Source organism: Pimephales promelas, chromosome 4 (genome assembly GCF_988280905.1).
Source record: "Pimephales promelas chromosome 4, fPimPro1.hap1.1, whole genome shotgun sequence".
Classification (NCBI taxonomy): Eukaryota; Metazoa; Chordata; class Actinopteri; order Cypriniformes; family Leuciscidae; genus Pimephales; species Pimephales promelas.
The window spans coordinates 18190486-18207979 of record NC_142772.1 but is presented as its reverse complement, the minus strand read 5'-3'; the positions used below and the strand labels follow the sequence as shown (position 1 = coordinate 18207979).

The 17494-nt window shown below is 42.4% G+C and overlaps 1 protein-coding gene and 1 pseudogene across 3 annotated transcripts in view; one reads left to right on the top strand and one right to left on the bottom strand.

Annotated features, from left to right (window-relative positions):
• The window catches only part of col27a1b (collagen, type XXVII, alpha 1b), a 140308-nt gene that overhangs the window by 97912 nt on the left and 24902 nt on the right, over positions 1-17494 (top strand). For all 3 annotated transcript variants that reach the window (XM_039662061.2, XM_039662060.2, XM_039662063.2), the window contains exons 33-41: positions 4281-4334; positions 5612-5665; positions 13661-13714; positions 14955-15008; positions 15392-15499; positions 16493-16546; positions 16675-16782; positions 17069-17122; positions 17311-17364. In XM_039662061.2, coding sequence (XP_039517995.2) covers positions 4281-4334; positions 5612-5665; positions 13661-13714; positions 14955-15008; positions 15392-15499; positions 16493-16546; positions 16675-16782; positions 17069-17122; positions 17311-17364 — 594 coding nt within the window. The remainder of the gene's footprint in view (positions 1-4280; positions 4335-5611; positions 5666-13660; positions 13715-14954; positions 15009-15391; positions 15500-16492; positions 16547-16674; positions 16783-17068; positions 17123-17310; positions 17365-17494) is intronic.
• Positions 6622-8188, bottom strand: LOC148981677 (uncharacterized; annotated as a pseudogene).

The following is a 17494-nucleotide window of genomic DNA, read 5'->3' as shown; positions in this document are numbered from 1 at the left end:
CTGCCTGTAATGGGGGGTGCAGACGGTCCCAGCGAGCGATTTCCCGAGGGACGCTCGTTTGCTCCGAGGAGCGATACAGAACGGTCGTTAAACCCTGCCTGTGCGCGGTCACAGGGCGCTGTTTCTGTTTTTAAAAACTACTCCAGAGGCCAGTCTCGAGAGACTGGTACCCTTAGTAGAATTTCTGGTAGAATGGGGAAGTCTTCCAAATATATCTCGTTGGGTCCTGCAGACTATCGAACGCGGGTACGCGATCCAGTTCAGGTCGCGTCCACCTCGTTTCCGGGGGGTTTTGCCCACAGTGGTGACCCCCGATAGAACGAGTTCTTCCTCCCGACAGAGAGCTGGGGTATTACAGCCGGTACTTCATTGTTCCAAAGAAGGATGGGCGGCTGCGTCCGATTTTAGACCTGCGCCTCTTAAATCGGTCAGTAGGGAAGCAAGTTCTAAATGCTGACTTTCAAGCAGATCGTGTCACAGATCAGGTCCGAGGACTGGTTTGTCACGATAGACCAAAAAAGACGCGTACTTCCATATCTCCATCCTTCCGCAACATCGGAAGTTCCCGAGGTTCGCTTTTTGGGGCGAAGCGTACCAGTATCGGGTCCTTCCATTCGTCCGTTATCTCCTCGAACCTTCACGAAATGCATGGACGCGGCCTTGGCCCGCTGCGTCTCCAGGGCATTCGCATTTTAAATTACATCGACGATTGGTTGATTCTGGCTCAATCGGAGCATCAGGCGATTCGGCATCGAGATGCCGTCCTCGCCCACATCAGAAGGTTGGGGTTGAGACTCAACGCTAAGAAGAGTGTGCTTTCGCCAGTTCAGCGGACCACTTTTCTAGGCGTGGTATGGGTTTCGACGACGATGCAGGCACGTCTGTCGCCGGCTTGTATAGCCTCGATTATCTCGACTGTCAAGCAAGTGAAGCTAGGCCAGTCACTCACTGTAAAGGAATTCCAGAGAATTCTGGGTCTGATGGCAGCAGCATCCAACGTGTTACCGTGCGGCCTGCTGTACATGAGACCACTACAGTGGTGGCTCAGGACCAAGGGGTTCTCCCCGAGGGGAAAGCCGCTCCGCAAGATCAAGGTCACGCGACGTGGTCTCCGTGCCCTGGCTATGTGGAAAGAACCTTGGTTCCTGTCCCTGGGACCTGCGCTGGGAGCCCCGTGTCGCCGGGTATCGGTGACGACGGATGCCTCTCTCACGGGCTGGGGAGCGATCATGAGTGGTCGCTCGGCCCGCGGGTTGTGGCAAGACCATCATCTCCGATGGCATATAAATTGTCTAGAGATGATGGCGGTGTTTCAGGCTCTGAAACACTTTCTCCCAGACCTCAGAGATCATCATGTTCTTGTCCGGTCAGACAACATGTCTGTGGTCTCTTACATAAACCACCAGGGGGTCTGCAGGGACCCGTTCTGCTGAACCTGCCTGTGAGGGTGGGCGCAGACGGTCCTAGCGAGTGGTTTCCCGAGGGAAGCTCGTTTGCTCCGAGGAGCGATACAGAACAGTCGTTAAACCCTGCCTGTGTGCGGTCACAGGGCACTGTTTCTGTCTCTATAATTACTCCAGAGGCCAGTCTCGAGAGACTGGTACCCTTAGTGGAATTTCTGGCAGAATGGGAAAGTCTTCCAAACATATCTCGATGGGTCCTGCAGACTATCGAACGCGGGTACGCGATCCAGTTCAGGTCACGTCCGCCTCGTTTTCGGGGGATTTTGCCTACAGTGGTATCCCCCGAGCAGGCTCTGGTCATGGAACAAGAGGTGAAAGCTCTGTTACTGAAGGGGGCGATAGAACGAGTTCTTCCCCCCGACAGAGAGTTGGGGTATTACAGCCGTTACTTCATTGTTCCAAAGAAGCTAACGATATACGCCTCCCTCACGGGCTGGGGGCGATCATGAGTGGTCGCTCAGCCCGGGGTCTGTGGACTTTCTCCCAGACCTGAGGGGTCACCATGTTCTTGTCCGGTCAGACAGCACATCGGGGGTCTTTTTATAGACCATCAAGGGGGTCTGCGCTCATGTCCATTATTCAGGCTAGCGCCAGATCCTTCTGTGGGCCCAGGGGAAGCTTCTTCTTTGGCGATTATATATCCCAGGATATTTAAATCGGGGAGCAGACATCCTGTCGAGGCAGGGGCCGAGGCCCGGGGAGTGGAGACTCCACCCCGAGGTGGTGGAGCTCCTATGGAGTCATTTCGGTCATACCGAGGTAGGCCTATTTGAATCCAGGGACTGAGACACTGCATGCTGTGGTTTCTCTGTATCCACCAGCCCCTCTGGGGTTGGATGCGATGGTACAGGAGTGGCCGAGGTCACCCCTGTACGCATTTCCCCCGATTGCTCTGCTCCCAGGAGTTCTGGAGAGGGTTCACCGAGTCGGGGTCTTTCTACTGTTAGTAGCCCCGCGTTGGCCGGCCCGAGTATGGATGCGGGTCGATACTTCACCCCCGCCCAGATCTATGGAGGTTGTGGCTTGGCCTCTGAGGGGGCCCAGCTCATAGAATCGGGTCTCTCGACTGAGGTCGTGGAGACCATCCTCCAATCCAGAGCTCCGTCCACGAGGAGATTATATGCCTTGAGGTGGCAATGTTTCACCTCTTGGTGGGGAGAACACCAGTTGGACCCAGTTAACTGCCCGGTGTGGCGGTGCTGGAATTCCTTTGGAGCATTTCTCCACAGGGTTATCCCACTCCACACTAAAGGTGTATGTGGTGGCCTATCTGCTTACCACGTCCCTTTGAGTGGAGCTTTTCACGGGAGATACCCATTGGTAATTCTTTTTCTTCGTGGTATTGTGAGGTCAGACCAAGAGAAACTAATCTGCTCTGCCCTCTGAGGGCTCTAGATGCTTATGTCCACAGAGCTGCCCTGTGGAGAAAGCCTGAACAGTTATCTGTTTGTTTTGGACCTCCGAAGAAAGGTTGTCCCGCATCTGAGCAGAGGTTGAGTAAGTGAGTGGTCGAGGCCATCTCATTTGCATATGAGTCCGCCGGTCAGCCTTCTCCTTTGGCTGTCTGGGCTCACTCAACCAGGGGTATGGTAGCTCCGCTCCAGGGGCGCAGGTGCTTTCGTCTAATATGTGCCTGATTTCATACAACGGACACCTGCTCGCATGGCGGCGTTGGTATTAGCGTTCCCACGGCGTTTACACGCAGCTCGAAGTTCCCTGAATGGGAACGTCTCTGGTTACGTATGTAACCCTAGTTCCCTGAAGGGAACGAGACGCTGCGTGTCTATGCCATACTCCCAGCATGCCCGTGAGCGCTTGCTTCAGTCCTATCAGAAGCTGTTGCGCTTGTGTTTCGGGGATGCTTTATAGTTTCCTGGTCGATACGTCACCCCGCCTATGACGTTCCGTCTCGCCATTGGACAGATTTCATACGTGCTTCATGACTCGTCACGCAGAGGCGTTCCCACGGCGTTTACACGCAGCGTCTCGTTCCCTTCAGGGAACTAGGGTTACATACGTAACCAGAGACGATTTTGTAGTTGATCCGGAATGAAACGGAGAGCCAGTGCAGTGAATGTAGAATGGGAGTTACTGTATGTGATCATATTTTTGGACTCTCATTAGGACTCTGGCAGCGCTATTCTGGATGTATTGAAGTTTTTTTTGTGATTTGATTGTGGTTTCAGACGCCTGTTGCCTGTTGATTTTATCCATCTGGAATTTTTGAGAAGTGATTGTTCCATAACATAATGGAGCCAGTTTTGGACAAGAGTTGGCTATTACAATGCCTGAAAAGCTATTGGCTGTTGCTGATAGAACAATTCTATTTCCATTCTATTTCCATCTCTTATGCTCACCAAGACTGCATTTATATGATCAAAATTACAGTAAACAGTAATATCGTTGTCATTTTATGACCTTGGCTATTATGCTATGAGGCTAATGATATTGTGAAGTAATAGAATTTCAAGTAACCGTTTTCCATGTAAATATATTTTCAAACATAATTCCTGTGATGGCAAAGCTGTATTTTCACCAACCATTACTTCAGAGTCACATGATCCTTCAGAAATCATTCTAATATGCTCATTTGGTGCTCAAGAAATTATTTTTTTATATCAATGTGGAAAACAGTTTGTAAAAACCGTAATGATTTTTTGAGGATTCTTTGATAAATAGAATTTGAAAAAGAATGGCATTTATTTATTTATTTATTTTGTATCATTTTTTTTTTTTTTTGCTAAATTTAATGCCAAATCTTACTGACCCAAAACTTTTGAATGGCAGTTTTAATGTATGTCTTCTGTCTCCTAATAGGGTCCTCAAGGGTCACCTGGAGTATTAGGTCCATTGGGTGAGACTGGAGCAGTGGTAAGATTCTTTATATAATCTTCGATGTGTTTTATGGTGTTGCAACACGTTCTTACTCCCAATTTGTCACATATTGATGCTTGGTCAGGACCCTTCAGCTTCACTATTTGACGCGCAGGGTACTCCATTGTTCTCAATGAGAAACCTTCTGCCATAGATGCTATACACAGACACAGATTAAAAAGTTGCCGCCTGAAGAAACATACTAACAGCTTTGATAGTAAAATTGCATTGGCTTGTTCAACTTCATGCAGCGCTGCACAGTGGCTGACTTGAAGCAATGCATGCCGGTTAGAAATTTTGTCCGACTTGAGACAGCGCCGATGCTACGTGACTGTGACGTATGCCATTAAAGTGCTGCAAGAATGATTCGAAAGCAGCCGGCTGTTTCATTCTGCACAGCTTCTCAACAGTGGCTGCACGAGCTCTCATGACGACACAGCTGTTCCACGATTGGCCGGATTCACCACATGACGATCACGTGTTTTTATTCTCACACCTTCAGGTTTAGTGTAGGAGTGGGGTTTGTAGTTGCTCCACAATATAGAGTCAAACCCAAATTTATTCAGACACCTTGCTATCCTCATTTACATAAATGAACTATAGTGTTCTGCATCCACTAGTAAAATAATATCAAAAATGAAATCTGGTGACTGAATAATTTTTGGTTTGACTGTAAAAGTAGCTTATAAATATTTATAAAATCATGTCTGCTTTTACAAATGCAAAGAATGAAGGTGTTGATCTGACACATAAGGCAAACAACAGAAAGGAATGGAGTAGCCTACCCTGTGCATCGAACAATAATGCTAAAGGGGTACCTGTGTGTTAAAAATGTGACGCAGAGGGATCCTGACCAACTGTCAATATGTGACGAGTTGCGTGTGAGAACATGTTGCTTTCATATTGTACTTCCTGTAGTGTTAAGTCAGTTTGTTATTTACTTCTCCAGCTGTGTAATTTCCCATTATGACCCACTGCCCTACTCTTTATGTTTTTTTTAAAACAAACAATTATCATTATGCCCAAATTTTACCAATGCCAAATTAGTTTTGGTTCCTGTAAATAATTACAATGTCCTTAAGTGGCATTAGACAGAGCTTAGCTTTGGTTGGCTTTGCTAATTAAAATACTGTTCCATGAATAAGAAACAGATTTTGTCCCACATATTCACCTTGTTTCTAATTACCTATCCATTATTCCAGGGATCAAAATCTGTAGCAAGATTCAGAAAGCTAAAGGCTCAACGTTCATTAGTTTCCTGGTTTGTGTGACAGGGTTTACCTGGGAAGGTTGGAGAGCGGGGCTTGCCAGGTGAACCAGGAGATAAGGTGAAATCCCCTGTTTTCTCATACATGGTACTTAATGTTGATAGGTGTGCTGTAGCCGCTGTGCAATGATGTCATGTCCAACATTTGCCATAGTGAGATTACTATGATCATATGCAGATGCAAGGAAAGGCCAGCAATAATTTAGTCATACAGAGTGGCTGCAGAGTGTGACAGTGAAGAGAGGGCATCCTTTTTCCTTTATAGGTCTTGACTGCCCAAAAAGTTATCTCTCTAGGCTGAAGTATTTTCAACCCTACATGGACCATTGTTTAGACTTTGTTCATTATATTCTACCCTTGAAGGCAGAGCCCCCCTTATCAAGCACTTAACACATATATTGGTCACATTCGTTATGGCAGAGGCTCTCTTATCATGCACACTTATAATAGTCATACACATCCATACATCCATAAGATCAATAACTGTTCTTTGTTCTATTACATCAGCAGAACATGCAATCCTCGTGCAAATTATTACTGCCTTTCTAAGCATTTCCATTAATATAGAAAATGCAAACATAGTACAATGTTCAATAAGCATAACATCAATAAAACATATTGATTAAATTGATTATTTTTTCCACAATTCCCCCCTTTTAATCATTCATTGATAATTAATATAATAATACAGCAAATTTAAGTAATTACATCACATTTATACTCGTCATTCCTGATTTTCATATACATGATCACTCGCTTAAATTTATTAAAAAATATATATATATATATATTTTTTATGGGAATAGTCCATTTAGTACAAGCATAAGTATAAGTATGAGTATAAATATAAGTATAAGTATAAGCAAGTAAAGATTTTTACCTGAAACCGGGCTGAATGAATAAAATCTGTTATTGCATCCCCGACACTAGGTAAGACACGCAGGAACCTCAGTATAAACAAGGAATAGTATAGATGTTCAGAATAGGAAATAATATATCCTAACTCAATTAATACATTTCACTGTAACTTCAGAACCAATTTCTGTGGTCTAAGATATTGAATTGATCCTCATAATCAGACATTTGAACCATTGGATATGAAATGGTACCTTTCACCATTTTCTCCACTAAAGCATTGCTCCACTGAAGCAAATACATTGAATTACACATGGTAGACACATCAACACCAAAACTCCTGTCACTATCACTGGCAGTACTGTATGGCATATCCAAGAAGCCCATATTGGTTATGTTGTCACACTAGTCTGGAATGTAAAAGCAACATAATGTACCCAACATTTTACATAACCATCCTTTCTCGGCGGATAGCATGTCTAACTCTAATCTATTCTTTATAACAGCATCTCTGATTCGTTTCATTTCATCATTAATCATTGTCAAAGCATTCTCAGTGCTGTTTGCTTTTGCTAACACAGTCCATGCCAACCCATTGATCTTATTCAGCACTGCAGTAGTTCCTCCTCCTAAAAAGATTGACTACCTGACATTAGCTTCCAGAGTGGTCCATGTACATACCCTTGGGGGCTTTTGGGCAGGGTTCCTGGTAAAATGTTGTTAATGTCTCTATTCCCACTTACCATAGGCAGTTGTTTTCCTAGCAAATACACTGATGTGCCCACATTCATCAAATCTGGATAGCAACAGCCTTTACATTTCTTCTGTAGAACTGCTGCTGCTGAAGTGTCACTTGGTCCATCGAAAGGACGCATAAAGGTGATGGTGTGGGTGCTGTTGGTCAGTGAACAGTTTATGGTTGTAGCATTCTCCACATCAATTTTGTTTCTGCACTCAGACCCTGATCCATCCCCTAATTCTTGGTTTTGTTGAACAAATGCACACACACCCTCTTCTTGGTGTTATCCGCAGTGGGATGTTCATTAAAACTGGTCTGTTTACGTGCACTTGTGCACCACACATGGTTTTAGTTGCTGTTGGTGTTCTCCCCTGTTTCAGTTCAGCTGCTTGCAGTACCTTGGTCATTTGACATGGTATCAGACTCTCAGTTTCATTCACGGTCTCATCAGTCAGTGATACTGCCTTCCAAGCATGAGACAGTTGCAAACAGAGCCAGCTGCTTGGGTTTATTTTCAGTTCATCATTTTGTAAAAGGGCCAAAGTGCAGGACTAGTTCCCTTGACATTTTAACATAGCATCTCTTGCTGCTTGAATAATCTCACCTCACTTTTCACATCATCCTTCATCCAGGTTGGTTGTTTCTCCACTGGCTTGGAAACTGTTTTGATTAGAGGTGGGAGCTTTCTGTCCCATAAGAGTTGGATCTGATCATACCAGTCAGTTCCTATCTTGTCAATTCCGCTGTAGTACAGACCTCTTTTTTGATGATTTTACTCCTCTTATCTCTACTGCCATTCCATCAGTTATCACCGACTTTGCTCTTTTTTGTCACTCTAAACTTCCCATCAGTCCCATACCTAGTCGGATGGTAGTAAGCTGTCACGTCCGACCACTTACACAGGGGACGTTTCTCCCTCCAATTCCTCTGCCCCTTCCACCTACAGCCGATTGACCCCTTTGTTGATTGTTGTTGTTGCTCCCTTTTCATATTTTTTGATACACCCCGCTATGAAATGGACCATCTTCTCCCTGTGTTTGACAGTCTTCCATCTTTGTGTTTGGCTAACACTTTCGGTGACCTGCATGAAGCTCAAATACTCTATCCCAGAGCTGCTAACTCTCAACAACCGTTCCATTCCAATGTGCATCGCAGCCATCAAAGAACTTGGACTTCAGCGCTGTCTGCATTACATCCACAGAAGTTCCCGTCGAAAGTTTGTTTACCATCAGCCTGGCCAGTCTGCTTCACACGTTCCATCCATCTGGACCACTGTCGCATGGGAAACATCGCAAGATCTCAGCTGAGCAGCACGGGAAACACAGCGAGAACTCCTCGCACAAAGCAGGCCAGAAAACGCGGAGTGGATTCCAGTGTATTACGGCCTCTACAGAGATTTACCACAACATTAACATTCAAAATTTAACTTTCACAATCTCTCACAAATAAAGCATCCTTCATACAAGACCATATCATAGACAAAGGATTAGACTCTATGTGCCTGACAGAAACATGGCATCAGCCTGGGGTTTACTCAGCGCTTAATGAAGTCTGTCCCCCCGGTTACAGCTTCCTGGAGAGAGCCCGCAGCACTGGTCATGGTGGCGGCCTTGCTGTCATACATCTACAAAACTTAGTGCTGTCCCCCCTCCCCCTGCCTACACTGTCCTCTTTTGAATGCTTAGCATTTAAATGTAAACCCCCCATTACCATGACAATGCTACTCATCTACAAGCCCCCCAAATTCAACTCAGCTTTCATCTCAGAGATACACAAACTTCTCACTACATTTTGCACCAACTCTGCCAACGTTATTATACTTGGAGATATTAATATTGATGTAGACAACCCTTCCTGCCACTTTGCAGCTGAGTTTCTGCAACTATTGGACTGTCAACCTCCAACAACATGTCAGTGTCCCCACACACTCCAGGGGGCACACATTGGACCTGGTCATCTCCAACTCTGCCCACCTTAGCAACCTTCTGGCGCACGACCTGGGTCTGACCATAAGGCCATCTCAATGGAGCTGACCCTCCTCTCCCCACACAACAAAGGCAAGCGTCAAATTTGCTATAGGGACCTGAAAAGGGTTATCCCAGACATCTTGACTATTGACCTCCAGCATCTCTCCTCTGTTCATTTCTCCTCAGTCACTGAGTCGGTTGACTTCTACAACCAATCTCTGAGCAGTCTTCTAGATCTCCACACCCCTGTCAAAAATTAGAACTGTCAGCTTCGCAAACACAGCCCCCTGGTACACCTACGAACTCCGGCAAATGAAAACAGCTGGGCGTGTCCTTGAGCGGCGCCTCAAGGCCTCAGGACTGACTGTTCATAGGCGGGTCTATCAAGAACATCAGACATCAGAAGACCTATGCAAGGTCCTTAAAAGTCACAGTTCTATTCCAACATTTTCAACACCAGCCCTGGGAACTCCAAGCAACTTTTCTCTCTCCATACATGACATCCTCAAACCGCAAACTCTTTCTCATTCAGAAGCTATGGAAGAGAGGTGCAACAACTTCATGACTTTTTTTCAGAAATGAAATAGACACCATCCGTTCCATGATATCCAGTTCTTCTACACTGCCTGTCCCAACTGCCAACCCACAGCCTGGGATTTCCCAACCACTCTGCTGTTTTTTGGCCATCTCACAGCGAGAGGTTGAAGACATCATCAAAAAGATGAAACCATCCACCTGTGCCCTGGACTCCTTACCCACAGCTCTGGTGAAATCCAACCTTCATGCCATAAGTCCCCTCATCACAAAGGTCATCAACAAATCCATCCAGGCTGGCCATGTTCCATTTACACTGAAAACTGCTGTCATCAGGCCTTTTCTCAAAAAACGCACCCTTGACTCAGAAGTCTTTGCCAACCACAGGCCCATTTCCAACCTTCCTTTCCCTCCCAAGGTACTGGATAAAGTAGTTATATCTAAAACATCCATCTAAAACAAAACAACCTGTACAAAAAAATTTCAGTCTGGGTTCCGCCCTGGACACAGCACAGAAACAGCCCTGGTCAGGGTCACAAATGACCTACCGATGACTGCGGATGCTGGCTCCCCAACTCTTCTTATCCTTCTGGATTTGACTGCAGCATTCAACACCGTGGACCGTAACATCCTCCTCCACCGTCTAATTTCCACTATTGGAGTTTCTGACTCTGTCCATGAGTGGTTTTCATCATACCTCACCAGGAGAACTGAGCATGTTGCCTTGGGAGAGGCTAAATCCCTGACACAAAACGTCACTTGTGGTGTCCCTCAAGGCTCAGTGCTCAACCCAACCCTGTTTATTCTCTACATGCTCCCCCTTGGCCAAGTCATCAGTCGGCATGGGGTTTCATTCCACTGCCATGCTGATGACACTTAGCTCTTCCTCAGGACAAACCCAATCCCCTCTGTTGCCCTGCCATCATCCACTCTGACTACTTGCCTGGAGGAGGTAGAGACATGGATGAAGCAACATTTTCTGTAGCTAAACAGCTCCAAGACTGAAACCATCTTAGTCAGCACTCCACATCAGATTCTGTCATCTGACATTACTAGCATCACCTTCTCTGGTCAAAATATTTAACTTTCAACATCAGCCACAGGGTGTTATAATTGACTCTCATCTGAACTTTGAGGATCACATTAAACATCTATGCAAGACCTCCTTTTTCCACCTCAGGAACATAGCCAAACTCCGTCCCACACTCATTCCTGCAGATGCGGAGCTCAGTCTTAGCCAGGTTGAGCTGCAGGTGATGTCCCTTCATCCATGCCGAGATATCAGCCAAACAGCTTGAGATTCGTGCAGCTATTGTGGGATAATCTGGTTAAAATGAGAGGTAGATCTGGGTGTCATAAGCATAGCAATGGTAAGAGAAACCATGTGCCTGTATGATGGGTTCCAGCGATGAGGTGTAAATGGAGAAGAGGAGTGGTCCAAGTACTGAACCCTGGGGAACCCCTGTGATCAGTTGATGTGCTTTGGATACCTTGCCTCTCCATGCGACCCTGAAAGAACTACCTGTGAGATAGGACTCAAACCAGTTGAGGGAAATTCCAGTGATGCCCAGTGATAAGAGGGTGGATAGAGGGATCTGATGGTTCACAGTGTCGAGGGGCTGGAGGGAGTGGTGTGTGCTGGTCTGGAGGAGAGAGGGCAGATAATGTCTAAAGAAGAAGTTAAAGCGGAGCATTAAATATCCGTTGCAGTATTCACATCCAGAGATGATAATTTTGAGGGTGAGGGTGGGAATAGAAGATATCACAGTAGAGGAAAGATCGGACGGAGAAAGTGAGCGGAGGTTTCATCTTAAAGTAACTGGTAGGGGAGTTGGTGGAGTGTGGATAATGAGTTGTAGATTAAAAGTAATGAGGAAATGATCTGAAACGTGAAAAGGATTCACAAAAATGTTGTCTGTGATGCAGTTGCATGTGTAAACCAGGTCCAGTTGGTTGCCTGACTTGTGAGTACCTGTGGTGACGAGTCGTTTGAGATCGAATGAGGCTAGAAGAGAGATGAAGTCTGTAGCATACGGCTTCTCTAGATTAATGTTTAAGTCGCCAAAGACTACCAGTGGACTGCCGTCCTCAGGGAAAGAGGACAGCAGCACATCTAACTCCTCTACAAAGCTTCCCAGTTGACCTGGGGGGCGATAAATGACTACAATGTGGATCTTAATGGGAGTTGTAAGTGTAATAGCATGATATTCAAATGATTATTGTTATTGTTATTGCATAGAGAAGAGAGAGTTGAGTATTTCCAATTGTTTGTAATGAGAAGACCAGTGCCCCCACCCCTCCCCGACTGGCGAGAGGTGTGAGAGAAAGAGAAGTTGTTAGAGAGAGCAGCAGGAGTTGCTAAGTCTTCTGGGCAGATCCAGCTCTCAGTCAAGCCTAAGATATTAAGAGTAGAATGAGATGCAAAGGCTGGGATGAAGTCAGCTTTATTGACTGCTGATTGACAATTCCATAGACCCATGGAAAGAGTGAGAGGTGAGTGTGAGGATGAGGGAATTAGCAGTATTGCGCTGCCTTCTGTGCATGATGAGAGAGTGTTGTAGAGAGACAACATGAATGTATTGAAAGCTCATTTTGTTTTAAGGAAATAGAATGTAAGTATAAAAGGAAAACCTGCCTGTTTTTTATCATGTAGCACTTTGGGATTTGCCTAAATATAAAGTGCATTACAAATTAAATTTATTATTATTATTATTATTATTATTATTATTATTGTGTGATCTCCTGGTTTCAGTCAATTCATGAAACGGCTTCTCAGATGACATTCCCAGAGGCCTGGTCTGTCATCTCTGTTTTGAGGTTCTTCAATGCTGCATGTTTGTTGAAAACATCATATAGTCGAAATCAAACGTAATAGTCCTGCACAGACTCCTCTCCGCCTTGGCAGCAGTTTTCTATCTTTGGCATGTCAATTCTGGTTGGGAACGCAGCCTTAAAAGCATTCGCCAAGTCTCCGATGGCTGCTCGATAGCCATTCACAGCCACTCGCTTTAAGGCGGTCAGTAGCTCCCAGTTTCACAGCTAACTATCGCCTCATCTCCTGCATGTTGGGACTGAATTCTTGACTGAAAACAGTCATAGCCTCAGAAACGAAAAATTTCCCCAGAATCACTGGGACTGGGCAAATAGGCCATGGCTTCTTTTATTTCAGTTGCAGTCCACAAAGACCATCATTGAGCCCTCTGGTCCAGCCACTTCAAAAATCGAACATTGAAATTCAGCCTCCTTGTCCTTCCTGGTTTTGGAGGATGTGGTCCTATTGTCCTGCCGACAACTCCAAATCGTGGTGGCAAAAAAAACAAAAAAAAAAACTATATCACTGAATAAGAGACAAACATGTACCAATTGTCTTTAAAGATTATTTATTGTCTAGCAAGGAAAGGCCAACAATAAAATCATCATACAGAGTGGCTGCAGAGTATGACAATAAAGAGAGGGCATCCTTTCTCCTTTATAGTTCTTGACTGCTCAAAAGTTATCGCTATAGGCCAATCTAAGTTTTTTCAACCATACATGGACTATTGTTTAGACTTTGTTAATTATATTTTACCCTTGAAGACAGAGGCCATCCTATTAAGCACTTAACACATATAATGGTCACATTCCTTATGCCAGAGGCTCTCTTGTTATGCACACATATAATGGTCATATCCATAAGATCAATAACTGTTCTTTGTTCTATTACATCAGCAAAGAAGCATGCAGTCACATGCAATCCTCATGCAAATTATTACTGCCTTCTAAGTAATTCCATTAATATAGAAAAGTTTAAGAGAGAAAATGCAAACATATAGTACAATTTTCAATAAGCATAACATTTAATAAAACTTATATTGATGAAATTTCTTCCACAATAATCTCGCAGTATTGTTATAAAATGAATGATGTTGAAATTTCAATACTTGGTCGCAAAATGGAGTAACTTTTTTTCCACAATTTCTAGGGTGCAGTTGGATCTCCTGGGAATGTTGGCGAGCAAGGCTTGATTGGACCTCGAGTAGGTTTCTTCATTTTAGCTGCAAATGGCTTTATTCAGGAGAGATGCCATATTTAATTTAATAACACTTAAATTACATACATATTTCCAAAAAAAAAAAAGAACAATGGACAGAATTAAAAACATTCTTTATGAGAAAGAAAGTTAATTGTGAAAACAACAAAAATTCCAAGCCACTCATGTGCCATAAAGATATATGTAAGATATGTCCGTTAAGTTGCTTTCAGTTAAAACAGCTCAAACAAGCATTTTAGTCATGGACTAGGCTTAAGTCCTTAACCAGGGGCAAAAATGTTGATCAACTTGGCACAAGTGTATCGTCTTTGCACAGCCTTCTTCAGAATGCACATCCATTGTTCACACAAATATTCTTTAAACTATTAGCAATCAGTGGATCATTAAAAGAGTTGGGTAACCAGTGGGAGTGGGTATAACCAGCCAACTCCTACACAAATCATTATAGTAATTTGTGTTTAATTATATTGAACGTGCACTTGCAGTATACTTCAAATATGACAAGTATTTGTTTTTTAAACAGAACTTAATATAGTACTAATAAGTGTATTTAAAGAGAGTACACTGTTTAAATGTGCACTTTGTAAATATTACAATTTTACAATACAATTACAATTTTACTGTACTCTGATTTTGTGTTTGCATACTAAAGCACATGTAAGGTACTTGTGTTATTACAAATTTATTGAAAGTATACTTAAAACACTAAAGTATGTTTTAGTATAACATGAATGCATGTCAGTATATATATATATATATATATATATATATATATATATATATATATATATATGGCAGTACACTTTAACCATATTTCAAAGACAATAGAATTATACAATTATATATAAATATGTAATTAAGTCTTACTTCAGTGGGTCAAAAAACACTGTAAAGTTTAGTTAATTGCATTTAATTTCAATTAACATGCAATTAAGTGTAAATAAACAACAACTTTACATTCAGTTCATACCTAAGTATATTTTTAAGGTTATATTATTATTTTTATATTGTTTCTTTGCTCGTACTCACATACTGTTTTTAAAAGTAGGATAAACTGTACTTGTTTTTCAAAAGGGATGGTTTATTAGATGCAACCTTGAAACTACACGTTGTCAGCATTGTTTTCATTTGTGTCAAGTTAAATGTGGCATCTACCCAGATTAAAATCCATATCTGTCTCTTTAAAGTAGAACAGTGAATTTATTTAAACAAAGCTCTCGATTAGGGTGACCCTGGGCTTGATGGAGAGGCTGGTCAGAGCGGTCCTGATGGAGCTAAGGTCAGAAAACTGACAATTTTTGTTTTGTTTTTTTCTCGCATGATCACTTTAATTAAGATGTCTGTAAACATTGTTTAGTTCTTTGCTTGGATAGATAATAGTTTATTGACCCTAAGTCTCAACAAGTGAAGAGTTCAGATGCAAAAGCCTATAAGTGCCATTTGAAATTTTCTTCTAGAATGATAATTTTTATCAAGCTTGTATATTTAAGTTCAGTGATTTCACTTAAATGGCAATGATAATTACCTATTAATTGTTATTTAAGTGAAATTACTGAACTTAAATATACAAGTTTGATCAAAATCATCAAATGGAAAGAAGAAAATTTCAAATGGCATTTAGAGGCTTTTGCATCTGAACTCTTCAAGTGTTGTTGTCTCCAGGGTGAAAAGGGGGATATTGGAATGGAGGGAGAAACAGGTGAAAAAGGAGCCATCGGATTTAAAGGAACGGAAGGGGGTCCTGGAGATCCTGGCTTAATAGGCATCAAGGTGATTGCTCTTTTCTATTTGGAAATATCAGATCATTTTGTTGAGATATTTATGTGTGCTTTACAGAGCTATTGTTTTTGCATATTTAGCAGTTGAGAAAACTGCTATTGATTTTGGTATTTTGCTTGTTTTTATGTGTCCTCGATTTCTAACGCCCAGCACATTTCACCAGTTTTCACACACATTCAAATTGTATTAATGATTTCGGAAAAACTTCATACGAATGGCCTCATTTTACACGGGTTTAACCTTGTTCTCATTCATGAAACACAAACACATAATATAAATAACTATACATATAAATATAAATAACAAAAAGCATGTTTTATCCATGAGGAAACATGAAGTAGCAAAACTGCTATAGTAGTGTATACTGTAATTAAATTTGGCCAAAGTTGCAGAGGATGCTGAATTTATTTATTTAGTACGGTACTGTAATTGGTAGTATACTGTATTATGTTGCATTGGTATTTAAACTTTTCTTCTCTGGTGGTTTTCATCTACTTTAAGATCACTTTACTGTAGTGTAAATAGTCTATAAGTTGCAAAATTATTCCTGTATCCCAGTATAATTTTTGTATAATTATAATTTAAAAATATTTGATTTTGACCGAAACGTTTGAGGTTTGTTAGTTGGTGTATTCTTGAGATTGTGTTTATAGTTTAGCAATAGCAGTGTGTTAGCAATTGCTAAAACTGTAAATTCTGGGATGGAAGATTAAGCAAATCTAAGCTTGCTAAAAGAAATAGTTTACCACTGAAGTAAATTGTTTTCAGTAGTCAGGATGGTTTGGTTTGCAGGTTTTACAGAAGTGTTGGTAACTTACGTATAGCTGGTCAGGCTGGGTTAGGTTAGGGTTAACCACCTTAGGCTGGTTTCAGCAGTTTCTCAGCAGGACTGGTGTAAATCATTTCACTCTTGGTCACTTTATACTCTAAAAATATTACTTTATTCATTTTTGCAGTTTGTCAACTTTGTGATGTTTATTGCAGGGCCCTGAGGGTAAACCTGGAAAAATTGGTGAGAGGGGAAAACCTGGAGAGAAGGTATTTTATGTTTGATATTTCAGTTTACTGTACATGGTTACCCATCAACACTCTCAGTGCATATCATTAGATATAAACTGTGTGTTCTTCCCAATGTAGAGTATAAATGATGCTTAAATTCATTTCAGGGCAGCAAAGGTCACCAGGGTCACCTTGGCGAGACTGGACCAATGGGAGAGCAAGGTTCCATGGGTTTCATTGGGCCAAAAGGAAGCAGAGGAACTACTGGATTTGTGGTACATACATTGTTGTTTTCAATGGGTTGTCTTCTGCAAAATCATATTTTTAATGTGCTACGTCAAAGCCGTCAACCGAAACGGCATGAAAAGAGGAAGAGAGACATAATTACAAATGCTTTTCTGTGAAAAAGCCTTGCCAGAGATATATTGTTTGATTTTAAGCATCTCATATTACATCAATATACCACAGAAAATGTTAATATTTGTGTTTTGTTTTGGCAAGAATGAAATGTCTGATTTTGGTATCTGAAACTAACCCGGATCCCATGGCTATCATTTTCAGGGTGCTCCGGGGAAAATGGGTCAGCAAGGAGAACCGGGTTTAGTGGGATATGAAGTAAGTGTTATTTAACATAGACATGACTTATAAAACTTGATTTTACCTCAGGGCTACAAAGTCAGACCATCTGCTCTGCATCATGTGAAGTTCTTCTGAGTTAATAGGGCTTGTTAGAGCTAGTTGACTTGTCTTTGAGTGCTCAAATGGTTCCATACTTCACTTCTTTTCTTTAATTTTTACTTTAGGGTCATCAAGGACCACAAGGTCCAATGGGTTCCCCAGGACCAAAAGGTGAAAAGGTAAAACAATCTAAACAGATTTCTTATAACTAGAAGCTAGGTTCAGAAGCCCAAGAAATCTAACAGATGATTTCTTTGTTTTGGATGATAAAAACAAACGTCTCGGTTACGTATGTAACCCTCGTTCCCT